The sequence below is a fragment of the Planococcus citri genome, chromosome 3, assembly GCF_950023065.1.
Source record: "Planococcus citri chromosome 3, ihPlaCitr1.1, whole genome shotgun sequence".
NCBI lineage: Eukaryota > Metazoa > Arthropoda > Insecta > Hemiptera > Pseudococcidae > Planococcus > Planococcus citri.
In genome coordinates this window covers 52,043,663-52,063,621 of record NC_088679.1, presented here as the reverse complement: position 1 = coordinate 52,063,621, position 19,959 = coordinate 52,043,663, and the positions used below count along the sequence as shown (strand labels likewise).

At 34.9% G+C, this 19,959-nt stretch overlaps 5 protein-coding genes across 6 annotated transcripts; 3 read left to right on the top strand and 2 right to left on the bottom strand.

The window, feature by feature from the left end:
• Positions 1-398: 398 nt before the first annotated feature.
• On the top strand, positions 399-2,988 carry LOC135840146 (acyl-CoA Delta-9 desaturase-like). The gene is made up of 6 exons (XM_065356516.1): positions 399-916; positions 1,396-1,637; positions 1,726-1,856; positions 1,958-2,163; positions 2,286-2,471; positions 2,619-2,988. Exons 2-6 carry the CDS (start codon positions 1,412-1,414, stop codon positions 2,911-2,913), a joined length of 1,044 nt encoding a protein of 347 aa, XP_065212588.1. The 5' UTR covers positions 399-916; positions 1,396-1,411; the 3' UTR covers positions 2,914-2,988.
• A 76-nt stretch (positions 2,989-3,064) lies between these two features.
• On the top strand, positions 3,065-5,139 carry LOC135840144 (acyl-CoA Delta-9 desaturase-like). The gene is made up of 6 exons (XM_065356511.1): positions 3,065-3,566; positions 3,651-3,887; positions 3,971-4,101; positions 4,195-4,400; positions 4,470-4,655; positions 4,725-5,139. The coding sequence occupies exons 1-6, from the start codon at positions 3,530-3,532 to the stop codon at positions 5,002-5,004; spliced, it is 1,077 nt and encodes a 358-aa protein (XP_065212583.1). The 5' UTR covers positions 3,065-3,529; the 3' UTR covers positions 5,005-5,139.
• LOC135840149 (U11/U12 small nuclear ribonucleoprotein 25 kDa protein-like) lies at positions 3,789-5,916 on the bottom strand. The gene is made up of 4 exons (XM_065356518.1): positions 5,537-5,916; positions 5,156-5,437; positions 4,205-4,333; positions 3,789-4,127 (listed from the first exon to the last, which is right to left on the bottom strand). Exons 1-2 carry the CDS (start codon positions 5,765-5,767, stop codon positions 5,180-5,182), a joined length of 489 nt encoding a protein of 162 aa, XP_065212590.1. The 5' UTR covers positions 5,768-5,916; the 3' UTR covers positions 3,789-4,127; positions 4,205-4,333; positions 5,156-5,179.
• Positions 5,917-5,968: 52 nt separating this feature from the next.
• LOC135840150 (small ribosomal subunit protein uS11A) lies at positions 5,969-6,934 on the top strand. Of its 2 annotated transcripts, none has more exons than XM_065356519.1 (4): positions 5,969-6,108; positions 6,199-6,358; positions 6,432-6,519; positions 6,646-6,934. In XM_065356519.1, exons 2-4 carry the CDS (start codon positions 6,210-6,212, stop codon positions 6,862-6,864), a joined length of 456 nt encoding a protein of 151 aa, XP_065212591.1. In that variant the 5' UTR covers positions 5,969-6,108; positions 6,199-6,209; the 3' UTR covers positions 6,865-6,934. The 2 variants fall into 2 exon arrangements, with proteins under 2 accessions (XP_065212591.1, XP_065212593.1); XM_065356521.1 differs by having other exon boundaries at positions 5,973-6,113.
• A 1,732-nt stretch (positions 6,935-8,666) lies between these two features.
• LOC135840148 (uncharacterized) lies at positions 8,667-19,824 on the bottom strand. Its single transcript, XM_065356517.1, has 13 exons — positions 19,630-19,824; positions 19,476-19,527; positions 19,344-19,410; positions 19,135-19,261; positions 18,863-19,040; positions 18,273-18,569; positions 17,981-18,076; positions 17,033-17,323; positions 16,454-16,929; positions 16,220-16,336; positions 13,664-13,771; positions 13,002-13,125; positions 8,667-11,422 (listed from the first exon to the last, which is right to left on the bottom strand). The coding sequence occupies exons 6-9, from the start codon at positions 18,418-18,420 to the stop codon at positions 16,913-16,915; spliced, it is 552 nt and encodes a 183-aa protein (XP_065212589.1). The 5' UTR covers positions 18,421-18,569; positions 18,863-19,040; positions 19,135-19,261; positions 19,344-19,410; positions 19,476-19,527; positions 19,630-19,824; the 3' UTR covers positions 8,667-11,422; positions 13,002-13,125; positions 13,664-13,771; positions 16,220-16,336; positions 16,454-16,912.
• Positions 19,825-19,959: the final 135 nt, after the last annotated feature.

Sequence of the window (19,959 nt, the reverse complement as noted above, 5' to 3'; positions counted from 1 at the left end):
GCAAAATGAAAAGAAAACTTAGTCATGAATAGAAAGATTAGGGTGTGTCCAGTGTAGGTAACATACAGGGTGCCCAGAAATATCGTGAACCCCAAAGAAAGTTTAAAAATATCATTATTGTCACTCACTAGGTATGACCAACCGAAATATTTAGCAGAAAACTTTTTTAGGGGTTCACGATATTTCTGGACACCCTGTAGGTACATGTAGGATTAGGAGAGAACGTTACCTACCTAATTATTAGAATGTGTGTGGAATATTTCGGATAGGTAACTATTTTAACAACCGCATCATTGATGATGGCTTTTTATTAACAGATATTTTTAACACCTCAGATTGAAAAATCAACAATTATTACTTCATAGTCGTCATGCGGTGTAAAAAATAACTGAAAGTAGCTTCACGTACCTAGCATTCTTTTTTCGACACCTAACAACAATACACACATCGAAAAATTCTCGTGAAATTCAATACTTGAATTTTTCAATTCCATTTTTCAACTTGAACATTACAAATGTGCCCGCATTTATCGATAGTTGATTTTTTAACGATGGAACAATTAAATTTTTTGACGGCTTAAAACAGTGTAGTAGTGAACTGATGATAATCGACTAGTTTTAAGGTGAAAAAGTCGTGTTTTTTTTCTCTTTGAATCATAAATTCGATACAAATTTGTTGCAAAATATCTCGTAAAATATACACGCGTTATAAAATGCGTATAAAATACTTAATTAAAGCTAAACGAACTTTCAATTTTGATTACATATGAAATCGCGTTTATTAATTTTTTCCTGTGCGTTGGTGCGGTACGTTTTTTCGTAATTATTTATATTGTATCTTGCATATTATTATTAGGTGGATATCTACAATTCACTTGGAATTTCACTTGGGCGATAATTCCCTGCCCCATAAAAAAGTAAGTACCTACTTATTGGCAAAAGTTTTTTCGTCTTTGTACTTATAGGAATTCTTTTTCTTTTTCTCTCAAAAAAAATAAAATATTAGATAAATAATTTCTATACATTAAGTACTCACATCAAACGATGGTTGTTTGTGATTTAAAATGATTTTTAATTCTCAAAATGCACGTTTGTAGGGCATTTATGTAGTAATTTTCAATTCGTAAATCACCAGCTCCGAATGTAAATAGGAAGTAAAAAAATACATTTCTTTAAAAAATTGATCACGTAACAAACTTGAGAACTAGGTATTTTTATTTCAAATTACTCAAGTTAGATACTTACCTGTTGCCTATCCAATTGAAAATTTTTCTAAATTATAAGTATTGAGAAATACTTCTTGAGCACCTATTTTACCTAATTCAATAAAATTTATTTTATTAATTTTAAAATACCAAATATACAGATTGGTAACTATGCGTAATAAATTTTTAAGAATTTCCAAGACTGAAATGCCTCCGAATCAGAAAGAACATTTATTAACTGAATATGACAATTATGTGAAAGAAAAGGAAGCCGACCTCAACAAAAAGAATAATGAAAGTGCATTATCAACGAGATTTACTCAGCAACCGATCATATGGTTGAATACCATTTCAATTATATTATTCCATATTGTATCGATAATTTCATTCTTCATTTGTGTCCGTCAAGTTTATTATCTAACCATAATTTGGGGTGAGTGCTACAATTTTTTTTCTAGTTTGCGAAAACTAATTCACAAACGCAAACTGACACCTAATTATACGTATTCTAATACAATCAGGATTTGTGGTTGGTATTGCCGCTGGTTTTGGTGTAACTGCTGGAGCTCATAGATTATGGACGCATAGAGCATATAAAGCGAAACTACCTCTTCAAATAATTCTGTTGGTTTTATATTCCGTAGCAGGAATGGTAAATGATGAACAAATTCCATGTACTTATACGCTTGTACACTTAAGTACTGGTTTACTTACCCTCGATGGAAGAAAGTTAATTGTCTGTTGTTTCTATAGAATTCGCTGTACGATTGGGTGAGAGATCATAGAGTACATCATAGGTATAGCGAAACTGATGCCGATCCTCATAACTCCAAACGAGGATTCTTTTTTTCTCATGTTGGTTGGCTCATGCAAAAAAAGCACCCAGATGTGATTCGCAAAGGAGCTGGTGTAAATATGAGCGATATAACAGATGATCCATTGTTGGCTTTCTATAATAAGTAAATATTTTCATTTTAAAATTACTCTATATTCTATTATACCTACTCCTAGTAACGTAAAAAAAAAATGAATATTTATCTGATACCTATCTTGCATTTGAGATCGTATGGTTTTTTTTCAGGCATTTCCAAGTTTTCAAAATATTATTTTGTTTCATATTACCCGTCATACCACCGCTTTACTTTTGGAACGAATATTGGTTATATGCTCTCGGATCGCAAGTGTTTGTCCGTTACATGTGTATTTTAAACATGACTTGGTCAGTTAATAGTTTTGCTCATATTTGGGGACAAAGACCTTATGACAAGTGAGCAAAACTGTTCTTGAAGTTATTTCACAATTTCGCCTTATTCTAGCTAATTAGGCAATACATTATACTCGTAACGCAAATTATTTCACGAGGAATTTTTATGTCACCTTGAGACTATTTTCAGTACTTTGTTTTGTTTTGTAGAAGAATAAGGCCCGCAGAGAACATAGGAGTAGCTATAGTTGCTCTTGGGGAAGGATGGCATAACTACCACCACGTATTTCCCTGGGATTACAAAGCTGCAGAATTGGGAAACTATAAGTTTAATTTCACTACAACGTTACTCGATGTTTTCCAAAAAATTGGCTGGGTTTACGATGCAAAGACACCTTCTGCCGAATTGGTTCAAAACACGATAAATAAATACGGCGACGGTAGCCACATCCCTGAAGTTCCTGAAGAATATGCCAATGAATCGAAAATTTATCATCAAGAATAAAATAAAAATATAAATGTTAATACCTTTCAAATGTGACAAATGGAGGTCCACAATAAAAAACAAGTGCTGTATTTATTATTTGAACTAAATTTTTTCAAACTAAAATAACTTATAAAATTTAATAATTCATTGCTTGCAGAATTTACTCAAATTACTAATTAGTCAAGAATTATGATCACGATGATGAACTGGTAGGTAGGTATAGGTAGAGGTACCTAACCTTAAAGAATCGAAAACTCTAAAACTGAGCATCTTTTATGATTGATTTTTCGAATGAAACTTTTCTGCGAATAAAGAATGCATCGATGTTCTAATAATCCAATTACATACTATAAATAGCTAAACAATATGAATTATTTCACCGTTTAATTCGATGAGACTTACCCGGAAAATATAGGTTATTAATACACTTTCGCTGTCGTACGAAATTAACATAATTTTACGTTACAAAGTGTGCCAAAATTTCATCAATTTAAAAGTGCAAATAGTCAGATAGACATTCGAAAAAGTGCAATAACGCGATCAACACTTCATCTTTTTTCTAAATAAACAATTCCGGAATCTATGTTGTTTTAAGTGTATTACAAGTGTAATTTTCTAAGTGATCTCGACAATAATGAGTTTTTTTAATCCAGCTTGGCATTTAGTTAAAGGTAAGTTTTTCTTAAACCCGTATTACTTTCGCGATACAAAATTTAAATACTTCATAATTATTTATTTCGCTTTTATCGTTTTAGCCAAAAATACGGAAAAAAATGAAACCGAAATATGGAATAGACATAAAAAACCAAAAACGCAATCCTCAAATTTAGAAAATAGTAGAGACGAAAATAATAATGTCATAGAAGCTAAAAAAACAGATCATCAGCAAATACTTTGGTTGAATGTTTTCTTTATTACCTTATTCCATTTAATAGCAGCTTACACATTTATTATATACGTAACGAAAGCTAAATTTTTAACAATTTTCTGGGGTAAGTACATAAATTATTAATGTTTTTAAAAGTGAAAAAAAAAGGTATCGGAAATTTGCACAACGTTTATTAAATGATGGCAGGAATATTTGTCGGCGAAGTTGGTGGTTTTGGGATAACAGCAGGAGTTCATAGACTTTGGGCTCATCGATCATACAAAGCTAAATTACCGCTGAAAATCTTCTTACTTTTTTGTTATACAGTAGCTGGTCAGGTACGTTGTAGTATAAATTAGTGAGCCTAAAAGAAATCATTCATTAAAAATACATAATTCAGATTATATAAAAAATTTTTTTGAAATGAATAGAACGACGTACACGAATGGGTTAGAGATCACAGAGTACACCATAAATTCAGTGAAACGGACGCTGACCCGCATAATTCCAACAGGGGTCTTTTCTTCTCACATGTCGGTTGGCTGATGATGAAAAAGCATCCAGATGTATCTATAAAAGGAAAAACAGTCGATATGAGCGATATACAAAATGATCCACTAATAACTTTCCATACTAAGTAAACACCTCAATTATCATATCACATAAATGCTAAGTAAACATACGTTAATCCAGAATTATTTCCTAGATATTTCTTGTACTTCAAAATTTTATGCTGCTTCATATTACCAGTATTAGTACCACTTTACGTATGGAATGAAACATGGAGAATTTCTTTTTGTTCGCAAGTTTTCATACGATACGTAATCAACCTCAATTTTACTTGGTCTGTGAATAGTTTAGCTCATAAATGGGGATCAAAACCTTATGACAAGTATGTACAATTTTCGTTAATTATTTGAGCGTGGTAATCCAGATTTTTATTCTGATTTTTTTCTTCAAGAACGATTAAACCTTCCGAAAATTTAGCAGTTTGCATAATGGCGATGGGAGAAGGTTATCACAATTATCACCATGTGTTTCCTTGGGACTACAGAGCAGCCGAGTTGGGAAATTACATGTTTAATGTGACAACATTAGGAATAGATTTCTTCGCAAAAATAGGATGGGCGTATGATTTGAAAAAACCTTCAAAAGAGTTAGTCGAACAAGTTATTCATAAAAGAGGAGCATTGTCATCTGATTTAGATGGTAGTAAAGAAACGTCAACTGTGTACGAATAATTTATCTCAATTTGACCACAACAGACTGAAATATTGACTCATATTCAAGAGTAGAAATGTGTTAAGTACTTTTAAGATTTTTTTATATGTATTTTTAATAATTTATTATTGAAGCAATAAATGCTAGAATTGTTAGTATAATTTTCCTTACGATATGCGAGCTGAAGATTGCATTCTACCGCTTTCTGAACTGTTTAGACGGTTTCTCTTTGATTTTTGGCTGAAATATAACTTTGGATTTATTTCCAACACCGTACTCTTCTAAAAATTTGTTGTTCGAATCCAACTTGACACCATCGCAAGATAATACGTTAACACGCCAAATATACTTCCAACTGATCTTACATTTTTCACCTTCTCTGCGGAGTTTCAGTGTCATGGCTCTTTGGAAAGCTCGTTTCAAGTCAGAAACCGTCGAATTTTTCTGCTTAACCTAAATACATATTCATGATGGTAGCAATGAAAATGACGAGGAAAATGATAGATGAGATGAAACATTAGGAGAATAAGTGTAAACTGTGAATGAACTTACGATCACCGGAATAATGTCATTATCCCTTGCAATGCATACAGTCATAGAACGACCATGAAGAACCGCAATCTGAGCTTCGACTTCCTCTAATGTGACATCTTGAGGTAAATCTTGAAGAACATAGTTGGTCTTGAGTAATTCGTTCAAAGTTGATTCAGTTACTTTTTTCAATTCTTCGTGGGTCAGATGACTATCATCAAAATCTTGGTTTTCGCGATTCTCCTCTTCCATCCTATACAGGTAAGATAGAATGCCATAAACTCCTTTCAAGATCACGTCAAAGACATCTCACTCAAATTTTAAAAATGTACTTTCTATTCGTAAATCAAAATTTTATCGAAATCGAAAATATTTCAATTTTTTCATTTTTGTTATCTAAAAAAAACAACAACTGATAAGAAAACCACGTGACGTGTTGTTGATAAATTTCGCTAACGCTGTTCAAGAATCGTACCATTTTGAACAAAATCACGAATGCGCAATCCTCCAAAGCCCAAAAAACCAGGCATCATCATCATTTCGAATCTGCGGTGAAGTCCATTTTCAACGTGGTTGCTTTTAAATTATTAAATGTAAGGTAATTGGTTTTAAATAATGTAATAATTGTATTTCTTAGAGATTGTGATGATGTGCGTACTACATTAATCTATTCGCGTTTTCAGAAAGTGCAAATATGGCACCGCGTAAAGGCAAAGTGCAGAAGGAGGAAGTGCAAGTTTCGTTGGGGCCACAAGTGAAAAACGGAGAAGATGTATTCGGTGTAGCCCATATTTTCGCTAGTTTTAACGATACGTTTGTTCACGTAACTGATTTATCCGGAAGGTAACGTTTTGATTTCACTATACTTTCGACTCATTTCGTTTAAGAGGTTATTTTATCCGATATGTTATTGTAGAGAAACAATCGCTCGTGTTACTGGAGGTATGAAAGTCAAAGCTGATAGAGATGAAGCTTCTCCATACGCTGCTATGTTAGCTGCTCAAGTAAGTTTACATAACAATTTTGCAATGATTACGCCGTGATCCTCGACGTATTATCCGTATTACTTTGTGATCTACGCAGGCGGTATATTTACATTAACGTGTATTGTTGTGTTTTCATTACATTAGGATGTCGCTGAAAAATGTAAAACATTGGGAATCACAGCTTTACATATTAAGTTGAGAGCAACTGGTGGCAACAAAACGAAAACCCCCGGTCCCGGTGCTCAGTCGGCATTACGCGCTTTGGCCAGATCTGGCATGAGAATAGGCCGAATTGAAGATGTAACTCCAATTCCATCTGATGCTACGCGAAGAAAGGGCGGTAGAAGAGGTCGCAGATTGTAATTTGTTATCGTATTTTTTACTAAATTTTAATTGTACGAACAGAGTAAATAAACACCTAATTTACTTACAACTGTGCTTCATGAATTTTACGATGTAGTCATATTTCTCGTTGAAGATCAGTTACGTATCTACGCTGTTGGGTTAGCGTCAAAAGCAATTTGATTATAATTCAGTATGTGTGATTGCTGTAATGAAAATTGCTGACAAACAGGGGAGATAGCGTACACAGCTACTGTCATGATTATTTGCACAATCTTTCAATCGTGGAAGATTGAAACTAGGTTAGAGTTATGTGTAGTTTGTACGAGTGAAGTAATTACTATATTCAGAGGTGTTTTTTTCATTAACCTGAAACAGGAAAACAGTTTTAAAATTCGCGTTTTATACTGTCATACCAAAGAATGAAACAATGACACTTATGGTTATGGTTGTGATAATTATGTGCCAAATATCCGCTGTTAGCAAGATGGTTCTTCCGTCTTCGTCACAATTTTTGACACTGACTGGAGTGAAGATAGTTCGCAAATTTGTAGTTCTTTGCTTTAGCATCATGAATAAAGCTTGCAAATGCTAAAATTATTATGATGATGATTTGATCATTTCAATTTTGCAATTCATGTTCAATTTAAAAATTCAAGATCTTTGATATTATTATTCATAATAATTTTTCAGAATGCATTACTTAATTAATTGAGCGAATCGTCATTTGTCCCATTTGTTGTGATTTGGCAATGAAAAAATGATTACTTATGTTTACCGTCTTATTACTTTTTAGTTGATCATCAATTTTAATTAAAATTTCTCATAAATTAAACTTGCTCGCAACTTGCATTGCAGGGAAAAATTCAGAAAAATGAGGTGAGAGTAAAAAAAAAATTAGAACTAGAAGTACTTAAAAAGATGATGAAAATTTCATTTTCATTTCTTGTTGCAGTTGTTGCTAAAACAGAACGCAATGATGGTCATGGAATAAATAATAAATTAAATTAATAATTATTCATAGAATTCGCGTAGTTAGTTGATAACAATATTAATTCAAAAAATCAAAATTCTGAAAATTCACATGAATTTTTTTTTTTTTAATTCAAAAAATTGATCTCGTTTTTGGGCTGAAGAAATTCCGATCACTGATTGGCTCATTTTGTGAAAAATAATCACAGTCAATTTTTCCAAAAGCACAACTATCAATTCGCTGTCCTCACGACACTCACGACATCTTGTAGTGGGTGGGGGGCGTGCAGGGAACCGCTACGTACTGCGCCGGAACGCTTCTCGCAGATGAGTTACGTATCCGATCAATATATATAGAAGAAGCTGGGCTACCAAAAGTTGCCCAGTGTTGGCTCTTGTGATCTGATGCTACTATTCCTAAACCCGTCCAGTGCTTCGAGCCGAGAACGGTAATGAGAATAATTGGTGTCGGTCTTATTGAGTAACGCTGAAGAGAATAATACATGTATGTTTATGTAATTGTACAGATATTAATTATAATAAACGTATTATTCTGTACATGGGTTTTAATTTGTTATAAAAGTATTATCCGTTGAACAAATCAGTGTATCCTCCTCGTGGTTATTAACGTCCGCATCCGGTCAATAACCGTACAAGAGGTACTCTTATGTCGTAGGTCTACCTCCTACTTCATTGGCGCTCGACAAAGGCACGGATTTATTTTTTACAAATTAATGAATTTGTTGAGAAAATCGCCCACGATTAATAAAAAATTAATCCAACAACGTGAGGCTTAAAAAATCAAAGTATATTTGATAAAGTATTATTTCTTTGCAATAAAAACGCAAAAATATCCGAACAAGAATTTATTCTTGAAATTGAACAATTAAAAAATTAATCAAAAACGGATAAAAATAATACCCCACGTCGCTCTATAGTGGAAGATTCAAGTCCTGCTAGAATCACTCCACCACAAATTCGTAGGCACCGTAGTAATCTTTTAATTGATAAATCGCTACCTATATACGTAAAAACCAGAAAAAATAAAATCAAAATGGTTTCTCAACAGGAGTTTAGTGATTTTAAAACATTAATCGAAGACCAGATTAAGAAGCAATTCGAAGATAAAGCAACTGAGCTAGAGACTAATTACAAGACCAAATTAGATGAGAAGGTAAAAGAAATCGAAGCTACCTATCTAGCAAAACACAATGAAAAAGTGAAAGAGTTGGAATCTTCGGTTGATAAATCTGTCAACGAATTAATGGAAAAATGGTGTACTGAAACGAATAAAGACGTAGGCGAAGCAATAGTATCTTTTAAAAATTCTATCATCGACGAATTAAAAACTGAAAGTACTACTATGTGGCAAAACAATGAACAAGAAATGAAAAAGACCGTAGATATCTTGTTGAAAGGTGCTGAAGCGAGAGTGGCACAGGCAGGAGGAGAGAAATCCTCATCTGAATTGGTCTTTATTGAACTTTTCAGGAAAAGTGCTACGATGTTCACTCAGAAAATGATACACCATCCGGTCAGATTTGTTAAACAATTTCAAACAAAAGAGATTGAGCAAAACCTAAGCCCTGTAAATCGTCGCATGTTATTTATTTCTTGTGTAGAGTATAAAACACAAGCTTGGGAAACCAAAATTCAAGAAGGGGAAGAATTAGAAAAATTAATACCGCAATTTTTAAATCTATATTGGGACCAAACGGCGAAACAATCCGCCATTGAGTACTTTAGAACCGATAATGTCGAAAAAATAAAAACAATGGCCGACTATATCGAATATTTTTCTATGTGGTATGATACGTTAGCGGCTACCAAACTAACAGCCGAGCAAATCATTGATAAAATTCTCGAAAAAATCCCCCATGCAATCCAAAATAAAATGAACCTCGAAGAGTTGAATACTAAGGAAGACCTCGTGAAGAAACTTACTGTGGCAAAGAAATCAGTGACTGATGAATATCTAGCTATGTACGTTCATTCTACGAAGTACGTACATACAAATTTCCATCAAAAAACTGACCCCCAAGTAACAGAAGAAGCCAGAGAAATTCAACAAGAGAAACCAAGAGTTTCAAATTACAAAGGTAAAAATTTTATACCCAATTTCCACGAGGTACGAGTTAGAAATTTTAACTATCGAGGAAGAGGAAATTATGGATCGTATGTACCGGATACACAATGGAGAAAACCCCCTCCAAAATTCAATTCAACCGGTCAAGGTGTTAGAGGCGATTTAAGCATTCAAAATATACAAAATGGTACCCCCCAAAATCAACCACCTCAAGCACCAAACTCCCAATCAATTCCCCAACCAACCCCAGAGCAACTGTTTTATCAAAATTCTAAGCCTGGGGGCTCAAAAAACGGAAATTGACGATGTATGTGGTCAAAAAGACTGCAACGAGAGGTGGGGGTAGGACGTATAAAATAAAAAATGAAATATACGACCGAATAGGAGAAGGCGCAGTGGCAAATCGAATTTCAAACAACCGAACAATTGAGCAGCATTGGCTGCATATTAAGAAAATGAAAAATTTCAACAAAAATGTAATTTTATCGATTGGGGAGGACGAAGTCAACGATCTCTTCGCCCCCTTCGCCTACATTGAAGAATATATGGTCGATATTATCGACCATATACGCGAAAATGGCGGTGAAAACATCTATGTTAATTTTCCTATACTGTTACCCTATGTAAAAGAGAGAAAAAACGCGAAAACGTTGAAAAGATATCTTGCTTTGCGCAGATTGTTTCAAAAAATCACTCAAATTACAAAAACCCACCTCCTAACATCTCAAGCTGACATTTTCCTTCGTAAAAATCAAGCTAACGCGATCGAAAAAACCGAATTTGGAAACGTAAAAATTAATAGGCACCTATTTGAGAAAAATCATCGATCAAATAAACCACCTATGAAAAAATACATGTTAAAACCATGCCACGTAGCAATGGTTCGCGAAGTAGAACAAATTATCGAGGGTCGAGAGATCGAACAAATCGATTATGAAATTTTACTCGCGAAGTTAGACTCCCAAAATCGAAGAAAAAAGAATAAAAATAAAAAATTTAAAAATTCGAAAAAAGTAGTTCCAAAAAATGCTACGACCCTAAACTCCAAGACGCAAATTTTCGAAAATTCAAAATACAAGGACCAAGGAGGGGAATACATGGAAAGACAACAACAACAAAATGCAAAATCAAGCGAAAAACACGTCGATAAAAATGCACAAAATAATATTGCAACTCAAACGAGCGTATCAAATACACCTAAAATAGTAATAACACCACCGATCGATTCAGTTGAACAGCCGACGTCTTCAATTCCAGTGGCCAATTCAGGAGTGGCAAATTCCACCCGGCAGCAAACAAACGAACCGTTTTCATTCACAAAATGCATGCAAGAGTTCGAAGCAGCTGAAAAAGAAAAAAAGAAGCAAACCAATAACAAAACATCGAATAAGGCAGTACAGACCGATAATATATCCGAGTCACCTCAACAAGTACTAGTAGCTGAAGTTGAAAAAACCCAAGTTGACAGCAATACCAGCAGCGATCTTCCAGCTGACCAAAAATCAGCAAATTCTGCGGAATCTGGAAAAAATAAAGAAGAAAATGAACCACCTAATACGTGTGTAATCAAATGGAAAATTGGAAGTGAAAAATTCTGCGGTTTGTTAGATACAGGGGCAGAAGTAAATTTAATCAGCGAAAGAATGATGCAAGTTATTGAGAAAAGACAAAAAGAATCGATCGAATATGCAATCCCAAAGCATAGGGTAGTAATTACTGTGGCAAATGGGGAAAAAGAAAATACATTCCCATTTTCTGTAAATATTAAAATGTATTTTAAAGATATCGAATGTGTAATTCCATTTTACATCGTAAAAACCCTTCCTTGTGGATTCCTAATTGGTAGAGATACCATGAAATTAGAAAAAATTGGAGCGTCGACGGAAAAAGGTCGTGCAAAATGTAAAAAATTACCAGAAAAAAGGTACAAAAAATTCGTAGCAGACAGTTTACACGCAATACATGGAGTTAAAAAAGTAACAGTCCACGTATGCGAAGTTGAAGAGAGGTACGAAGAAACGGTGGAAACTCCAAAAAACAGATTCGACCAAATTATTCGACAAATTCGAAATTCAAACCTCACGTACGACCGAAAAATGTATGCCATCGAGCAAATTTCTCCTTACGCTGGAGTTTGGCGAGATGAGGTGGGGTATGATAAAACCGAAGAGTACAAATTAAATTGGAAAGTCGATCCAGATTCTGTCAACTGGAAACACCGCAATTTTATACCTAGTAAACACAACGAGCATAAAGTTTTTGAAGAATTAAATCGAATGTTAATAAATGAAATTGCTCGACCTTCTGATTCAAAATATGTTAGCAGTACATTAGTCAGAGAAAAATCTGATGGTAGAGTTCGCATATGTATAGACCCCCCAATTTTAAATATGTTGCTCGAAGATGACCCTAACGAGGCATCAAATTTGGACAAAATTGTACATAGTGGACATGGAGTAAAATACCAGTCCACCTTTGATTTCAACTATGGGTACTGGCAAATGAGAATACACCCAGCTTTTTGGAAATTTTTGGCATTTAAGGTCGATGGCCAGACCTATGAATATATGAGAATGCCTTTTGGAGTTAAAATTGCTGCTGCCTATTTTATTAAAATGCTCAGAAAAATTTTGTATGGTTTAAAAGACCTAGACCTATACGTAGACGATGCCAGAATCAAATCGAAAAATTTTGAAGAACATATTGCAGCAATTGTTGAATTTTTAAAACGTCTACAAGCGGCTGGCTTAACACTCAATGCCGATAAAACAAAATTATTTAAAGAAAAAATCGATCATTTGGGCTATGTACTTGACAAAAATAAAATTGGAAAGCAGCAGATTAAATTGGAAAAATTAGAAAAATTTAGAAATAAATTTTTTTCAAAAAGGAAAAATGGAGTAGTTTTAAAAGAGAAAAAACATATCCAACAGCTAACTGGCTTAACTATGCTATACTCCAAATTTATAAAAAATTACCAAACAATCTTAAGACCAATGACTGACCTACTTGAAAAAGATACCAAGTGGGAATGGGGAGAAAAACATATGCGGGCGTTTGACCAATTGTACGAGGCATTTTGCCAACAGTTTGAACTTACTGCTCCAGATCCAGATCGCGAATTCTTCATTGAAGTGGCCCACGACAATGACACGGTGAATGCGGTCATCTACCAAAAGGACGATGAAAACCGAGACAACATCGTCATGTTCGTCAGTTCATGCCTGAAAAAACACCAAAAAAATTACTCTCTAATTGAAAAAAGAATTTTGGCCCTAATTACTGTATTAAAAAAATGTCAAATTTGGCTAATAGGCCGAAAGGTCAATGTACCTCACAGTATGCAAACAATGGTAAACAAAATACGTTCAGTGGGGCAAATGCATATCAAAGCAGCATACTGGATAACAATTTTGAATAGTTTTAATATCGATTTTTCGATCAAAAAAGACCATAAAAGGTATTTTGACCCTATGCCCCCTGAAGTGACCTTAAAATGCAATTTGATCCAGTATTCTTTTACGCGACAAAAACTTCCCCCTAACCTTAGAAATGCTCTAGAAATGATTGAAGTCCGTCAGGACCTAGACGATAACCTGAGTAAAATTAAAGAAGTCCTGAGGAGCGGGAAAGTGGAGTTAAAAGTAGAGGTACGCGGACAAAAGGCAGTAAACAGCAAAATTAAAAATTTGAAAGATAAATACATAATTAAAAATGGTGTGTTATATCGAAAAGTAAAAAGGCAGGACATGGTGGTCTTACCTGAAAATTTGTTTGCTGAAGTGGTGAACTATCTGCATCACTGGTATGGTCATCTTGGCAGTGCCAGGCTAGCCACCATCTTCGAACGAACATATTATTTCCCCAATGCTAAAAAACACATACAAATATTATTAAATGTATGCAGAACTTGCAAAACAAATAAAGTTTATGGATTTAAAAAATATCCTCAATATTCTAAAATTGTAGCCAAAGAGGTCGGCGAACTCGTAACAATGGACATTTTTGGTCCATTGCCAAATAAAGAAGGTGGCTCTAAAGCAGTCATTGTTGGCAAGGATATATTTAGCCATTACACTTGGTTCTATGATGCCCCCGACATGACAACTGAACGCTGCACTGATTTATTACTCAGAATTCGCGACGAATTGGCAGCATTGGGGCATAAATTGCAAACTATTACTACTGACAATGGACCCCAATTTATCTCCCAAGAATGGAAAGACACCTGTGAAAAGAATAAAATAAAATGTACACACATTGCACCGTACAATGCTCCAGCTAATTCCTGTGAGCGTACGATGAGAGAATTGGGGACATTGCTCAGAATTGCAATAAATGAGCAATTTGAAGATGAACACCACTACACCCATGAAAATTGGGATAAATATATCCGTGATGCAGAGAAGGTCATGAACCTTCGGCCAACTGAGTTTGGTCTAACCCCAAATGAGATTATTGGGGCATTTAATGAACAACCCGACCCCCAAGTATTTGAAATGCAGGAATATGATTTAGATGGCGAATATTCCAAATTAAGAGAAAAATTGACCAAGATGCTGGATTACATACCGTTCGACAACATTCAAAATGATCGATATATAGAGGACGATGACCTTCTAATCGAAAAAGGGGTCGTTCATATATATACTGATGGGGCATGTACTCGAAATGGTAACGATGATGCGGTTGCTGGCATTGGAATTTGTTTCAAACCTTATGGTAAAAAGAATGTAAGCCATAAATTAAATGTAGAAAAAAATACCAACAATGTAGCTGAATTGACGGCGATTGAATTGGCCATGGAATTAATTTTGAGAAAAACTGATCATAAAAAATTGCAAATTAATACTGATTCTCGATATGCAATCGATACTATAAAAAGAACCGAGCAGTACATTGCAAAAAATTGGAAAAGCAATGGAAAAGAAATTTTAAACAGAGAAATTTTAGAAAAAATTGACAAATTGAAAAAACAATTTGAGCATATCGAGATCAAGTATGTAGAGGGGCATAAGTACGACTATGGAAATGCCATTGCAGACCGTTTGGCTAAGGCTGCTGTGTATGAGGATGAGCTAGAAGTAATTCTACGCGAAAATCCGAATACCAAAATGGAAAAGATAGGTACCTACATCAGACTCAAAAATCACGAAAAAATTATTAAAGATGAACAAGAATTTAACAAAAACGATGACGTAGCAAAAAGAGTAGAGGTCGGTGACCTCGTGATGCTAGACACCCATTGCCAAAGCGATAGCAATAAAATGGTGTCTGGTAAACTATATCCTAAAAGAAAGGGACCCTACGTTATCCTATATAAAATACATACCAACTGTTATAGAGTCCAAAATTATAAATCAACTCAACAAGAAGATAGGCCTATCGCCAACGTACGCCAAATGACCCCATTTGTAAATAAAAAACAATTAAGAATGTTGGAGGATGAAGTTCGTTATAAATCCATCTTTGACGAACGTCCCTTCCAAGAAAGAATTTATGACAGGACCAGATTAACCGAAAGAAAAGAACAGAAAAAAATTGAGGAAAAAATTGATGATGAGCATGCATTTTTTGATATGCTTTTGAAAGAAGAAAGAAGAATGAAAGAATTACAAGAAAGAGCTGAACAAAAATTAAAAGAAGAAGAAATAGCGCATAACCATTACAAAGCAACTGGTAAATGGTTATTTAAATTACCAAATAGGGAGCTTGACCCTGTACTGCACGAGCATTTGAAAAATTTGAAAAAAGCTCGAAAACTTTTGGTTCAAGAACGCCAAAAACAAATTAGAGAAAAAAGAGAACAAGATCAAAAAATAAAAATTGCTAAAAAAGTCAAAGAAATTCATACCATACTGAGAAGTCAAGATGAGAAAGATTTAGTCTGGTTGCAAAAAGTAAGCGATCAGATTACACAAGATAGGTTACACGAACTTAGTGTTATGTGCCTATCAACGTGTAAAACAACAGACGCTACCAATGCAGTGAAATCCCACCTCATCCAAAAGGTACTCAGTATGGAACAAGCTAAATCTATCTTTTGTTATTGGGAATAAACTATGAAAAACTCAAACAATGGGAAAAAACCACCTCCCAAGTCCCAATGATAACGTAAACCACCACGAACCGAACGCAGAACGCAACAACGTTGCAGTTGCCTTGTGTCAGTGAAATAGGTACCTACCTAGTAGCTCACATATACGTTTCGTGCAAGTTGAAAAGTGAAAAGTTTTTTTTTACTAATTAATTATTGCAAATAAAGTGTTAAAAAGCGCAATTATTGTTCACATCGTGATTAAAACTGTTGAAAATTACCTCTGAGTAATAAAAGTGATTCTTCTTCGCGAAAAAAGCGTGAAAAATTGCTCAGCACCGAAATCTACATCGTGAAAACGTGCTCGCCAAATTGGGTTCCAATCCTACGTGTTAATTCTGGAAAAAGAACTCAATTAGTTCTATAAGCTGATCAATTCGTCGAATAAATCTACAAGGTAAAGCTAATAACCATTTAATTTTAAAAATAATTCAATTAAAAAATAAAAAACTTACCAAATAAAACGTGATCGATAAAACGAGGCTTGTAATTTTCTGTTGCTAGTATGGACGACGAATCGAACAATAACCAATCGTTGAATGTATCGCCGGTAAATGAACGGGAAAAATCACCGTCACCGTATCAAGAGTCTAAAAAAGCTGACTCAGAATCGTCGTCCTCTTCTTCTTCTTCGAGTTCGTCGTCGTCATCGTCGTCGTCGTCCTCTTCGTCGAACCATTCGTCGTCGTCACCGTCGAAATCTCCAAGCTCGACATCATTATCCGAGCCAGATGAAGCCGACGAGATAGCAGCCAAGCAACTCGAAGACAAGCTTTTGAAATCCGAGACCGACGATTCGCCCCAAAATTCACCGCCGATCCGCCGCCATTCGACGCAAATCGCTGGTACTTCTTTCGAAGAGACACCCGTCGTCGAGAACGAAGGTAAGATTTCTGAGTTTAAAATACCTAAAATCATCGGTACCTCTCCTCTGAAAAAACGTAAAAACAAATCTAAATTAGCGTCACCGGTGAAAAAACGCAAAATATCTAAGAAAGGGAAAAAATCTTCAAAGAAAACAAAACCAAACTCACCCAAATCAACTAAGAAGAAGTCTAAGCGCACTAAAAAAGCGAAGCGCAACGAGAAACAATCGAAAGCCACCGAGAAAAAATCCGAACCAACGACAAAAGCAACCGCCAAAACTGCTAAACTTCCGAAGTCACCAGCACCATTGCCGAAGGTATCTGCCAAAAATGTCTCGCCGTCGTTAACTGCAAACCAGAACAAACACGTCGAATCATTGTTCGACTCGGACGATGATAAAATACAACAGCGACCGGTGAAATCGTCGTCAGCGTATTCGCCACCAAGTTTCGCGTCATCTGAAACAGAAAGAAATGAACGGTCATTAAGATTAAAAGCACTCGAATTCAAAACGAAGTATGATTCATTAAAAGAGAAATTTGAATCATTAAAGAGGAAAAACAACGACCTCAAAGACCGAAATGAGGAACTGAAAAAAACTCTAGTTCCAACGGATAAGAAAATTCGTTTGCCAACTCGAAACTGGACCTACAATTTCGAAGAAAACAAATTGTATTGGAGACACAGGCTAGTACTGGGCAACGGAGTGTTAGGTGCAGTAGCAAATTACGTAAAGCACGATATGGCCGGATATGTGGCGCCAAAATCAACGTTGGAAAGTTTCCTCGATAACTGCCCACCGACGACCGAGAAACATTATTATATTGAGTGTGGTTTTGAAGATTTTCAAAATCAAAACCGGTTACCCGAAGAAGTAGCCGAAGAAGTGAAAAAATTTGTCGACGGATTAAAACCGAACGTCGAACTTATGCGTATTTCTTTGGTACCCTATGTGGGTGATTTTGAAATTGATGCTAAGATAAAAAAATACAATTCAATTTTAATCGATTGGGGAAAATCCGCCGAAAGGGTAGAATGTTGCGAAAGAATTAAAATAGCGACCGAGGATTTTAGAGGAGGAAGATGGCACCGTACAAAAAGTGGCTATTACGTACCTTCCAACGACTTAGTCGAATATTTATTTCGAGAGCTCGAATTGGCTACCGGAAAAAAGTTGGCTCCATCGTCAGAATCTTCGGAAAATAACTCGGCTGAAAAAACGGTAAAAATAAAATTCAAAATTAGTATCAAAAAATTAACCATTAAAATAAGATAGGTACCTACCTAAACCTAACATCTCGGGTAAATTGGTAAAAAATTAATTAAGAAAAAAATCTAACAAATAGGTACCTACTAACATGCGAAAAATACGACGAAAAATGTTCTAATTAAAAATCTTATATTTACCTAGCGACAGCCACCGAAATACGATCACCCAAAGCCAAAACAAAGGCACCAAATGCCCAGGGGGCAAGGTCAACGACCACTGAAGCGAAAGTTCAAGCCGAACATGGGCAACAGGTTCAGACAGCCCAATCGCCAACAAACCAACCATCAAACCTATCAGCAAAATGCAGGCAATCGGTATCCACCTGACCAATATTGCGAATCGTACAATCAACCGCCACAAAACTATGCCGAGTACCTTCGGGGGTCGAGCTACCCAAATCGTGTATCACGCAGGTCAAGAAGACCTCGCAGAACCTATTAAACAAAAAGAAGTAAATAGGTAAAAGAAAGAAAAAAGTAATAAGCACGAAAAACATCGAAAAAAGTAACCTACTCATTTGCTTGCAAAGTACTCATCTCATTACCATATTACAAACAAATAATTAATGCACGAATCACATCTCATGTATTCATAATTAACCAATAATTACACTACACACTAAAAAAGAAAAAAAACTCATCCCGCTTAATGCTAATTTGATTAAGAAAATTATACACAAAGTTCATTTTAAATTGTGCAAAATAATTAAAAAGTAAAATCAACTCACAATGAATGTGTTTTCTGTTTCAGAACAAGAAATGGTACGGGTGCACGTCATTACACCTCCGGTGACGGTGAATGTGGTGACAATAATTAACCGTTCTTTCACGGTATTATCGCAGCGAACAATTCCAGCAAGGCACAAGGTCGAAGTATTTCCGGCGGATTTCGTGCTAGAAAAACTCCTGGAAGATGATTAAAAAACAAGAAATAACTGTGATATTAATTATAAGAACTCGTACCAAATAAAACGACAAAAAACGATAAATAGTATTGTACCTGTTATTTATGCGTAAAAAACACCTCGCAAAAACGCTCGAAGAAGAAAAAGGCAAATTCAAAATCATTTCATCGAAACGTTCGACCAAAGTAACCGTAGATACCGAGCAAAGACCAAAATTCATTTCTGTAACAAAAAATAAAAACACTCAAAAAACTCTGGTATCGAAAGAAATAGAGATAGCATGAGAGGGAAAGAGTTAACTTACCAAATAAATTAAGAAAAGTCTTCGGTTCCAAATCGAACTATGGAAATTATCACCATTGATAAAATACCTGTAAAGTAAATAATCTTAGTAAAAAATAGTAAAACAATAGTAAGTGTGAGATGTAGTACTTACCAGCAGCAATGAGTAGTGAGATGAGTCATCCTGAAATATGCGGTTGAGTGGCCTAAAAAATTGAAAAACAAACCAGAGTAAGAAAGATGAGATCTTGAAAATCCATCTAAAAAAGTGTGTATAAAGTAGCAGTTGCTACGAAGAGAAGACTTACCGGTCATCGTATCCAGCGTCGAAAAACATCGTCGACAACATCGTCCTTTGCAGTTACCGCATTTAAACGAGAATTTGTAGGGTAAAAAACTCAAAATTTAATAAAAAATTGTAAATTTTGGATTTGTCAACCATTTTTATCGTCGTGTTTACAAACACGATGCTGTTGTTGTTTGATTTTCGGCCACTGCTGCCAACTTCTATTTTTTTGTAATCGTGACGCTACTATAGCGCTGTGTACAGTCGATATTTTTAACTATGTTGTAATGTTTTTCATTTTTTTAATTGACCGGCGTTTTTGCCAATTTTTTGTTATTTTATACTTAGTATT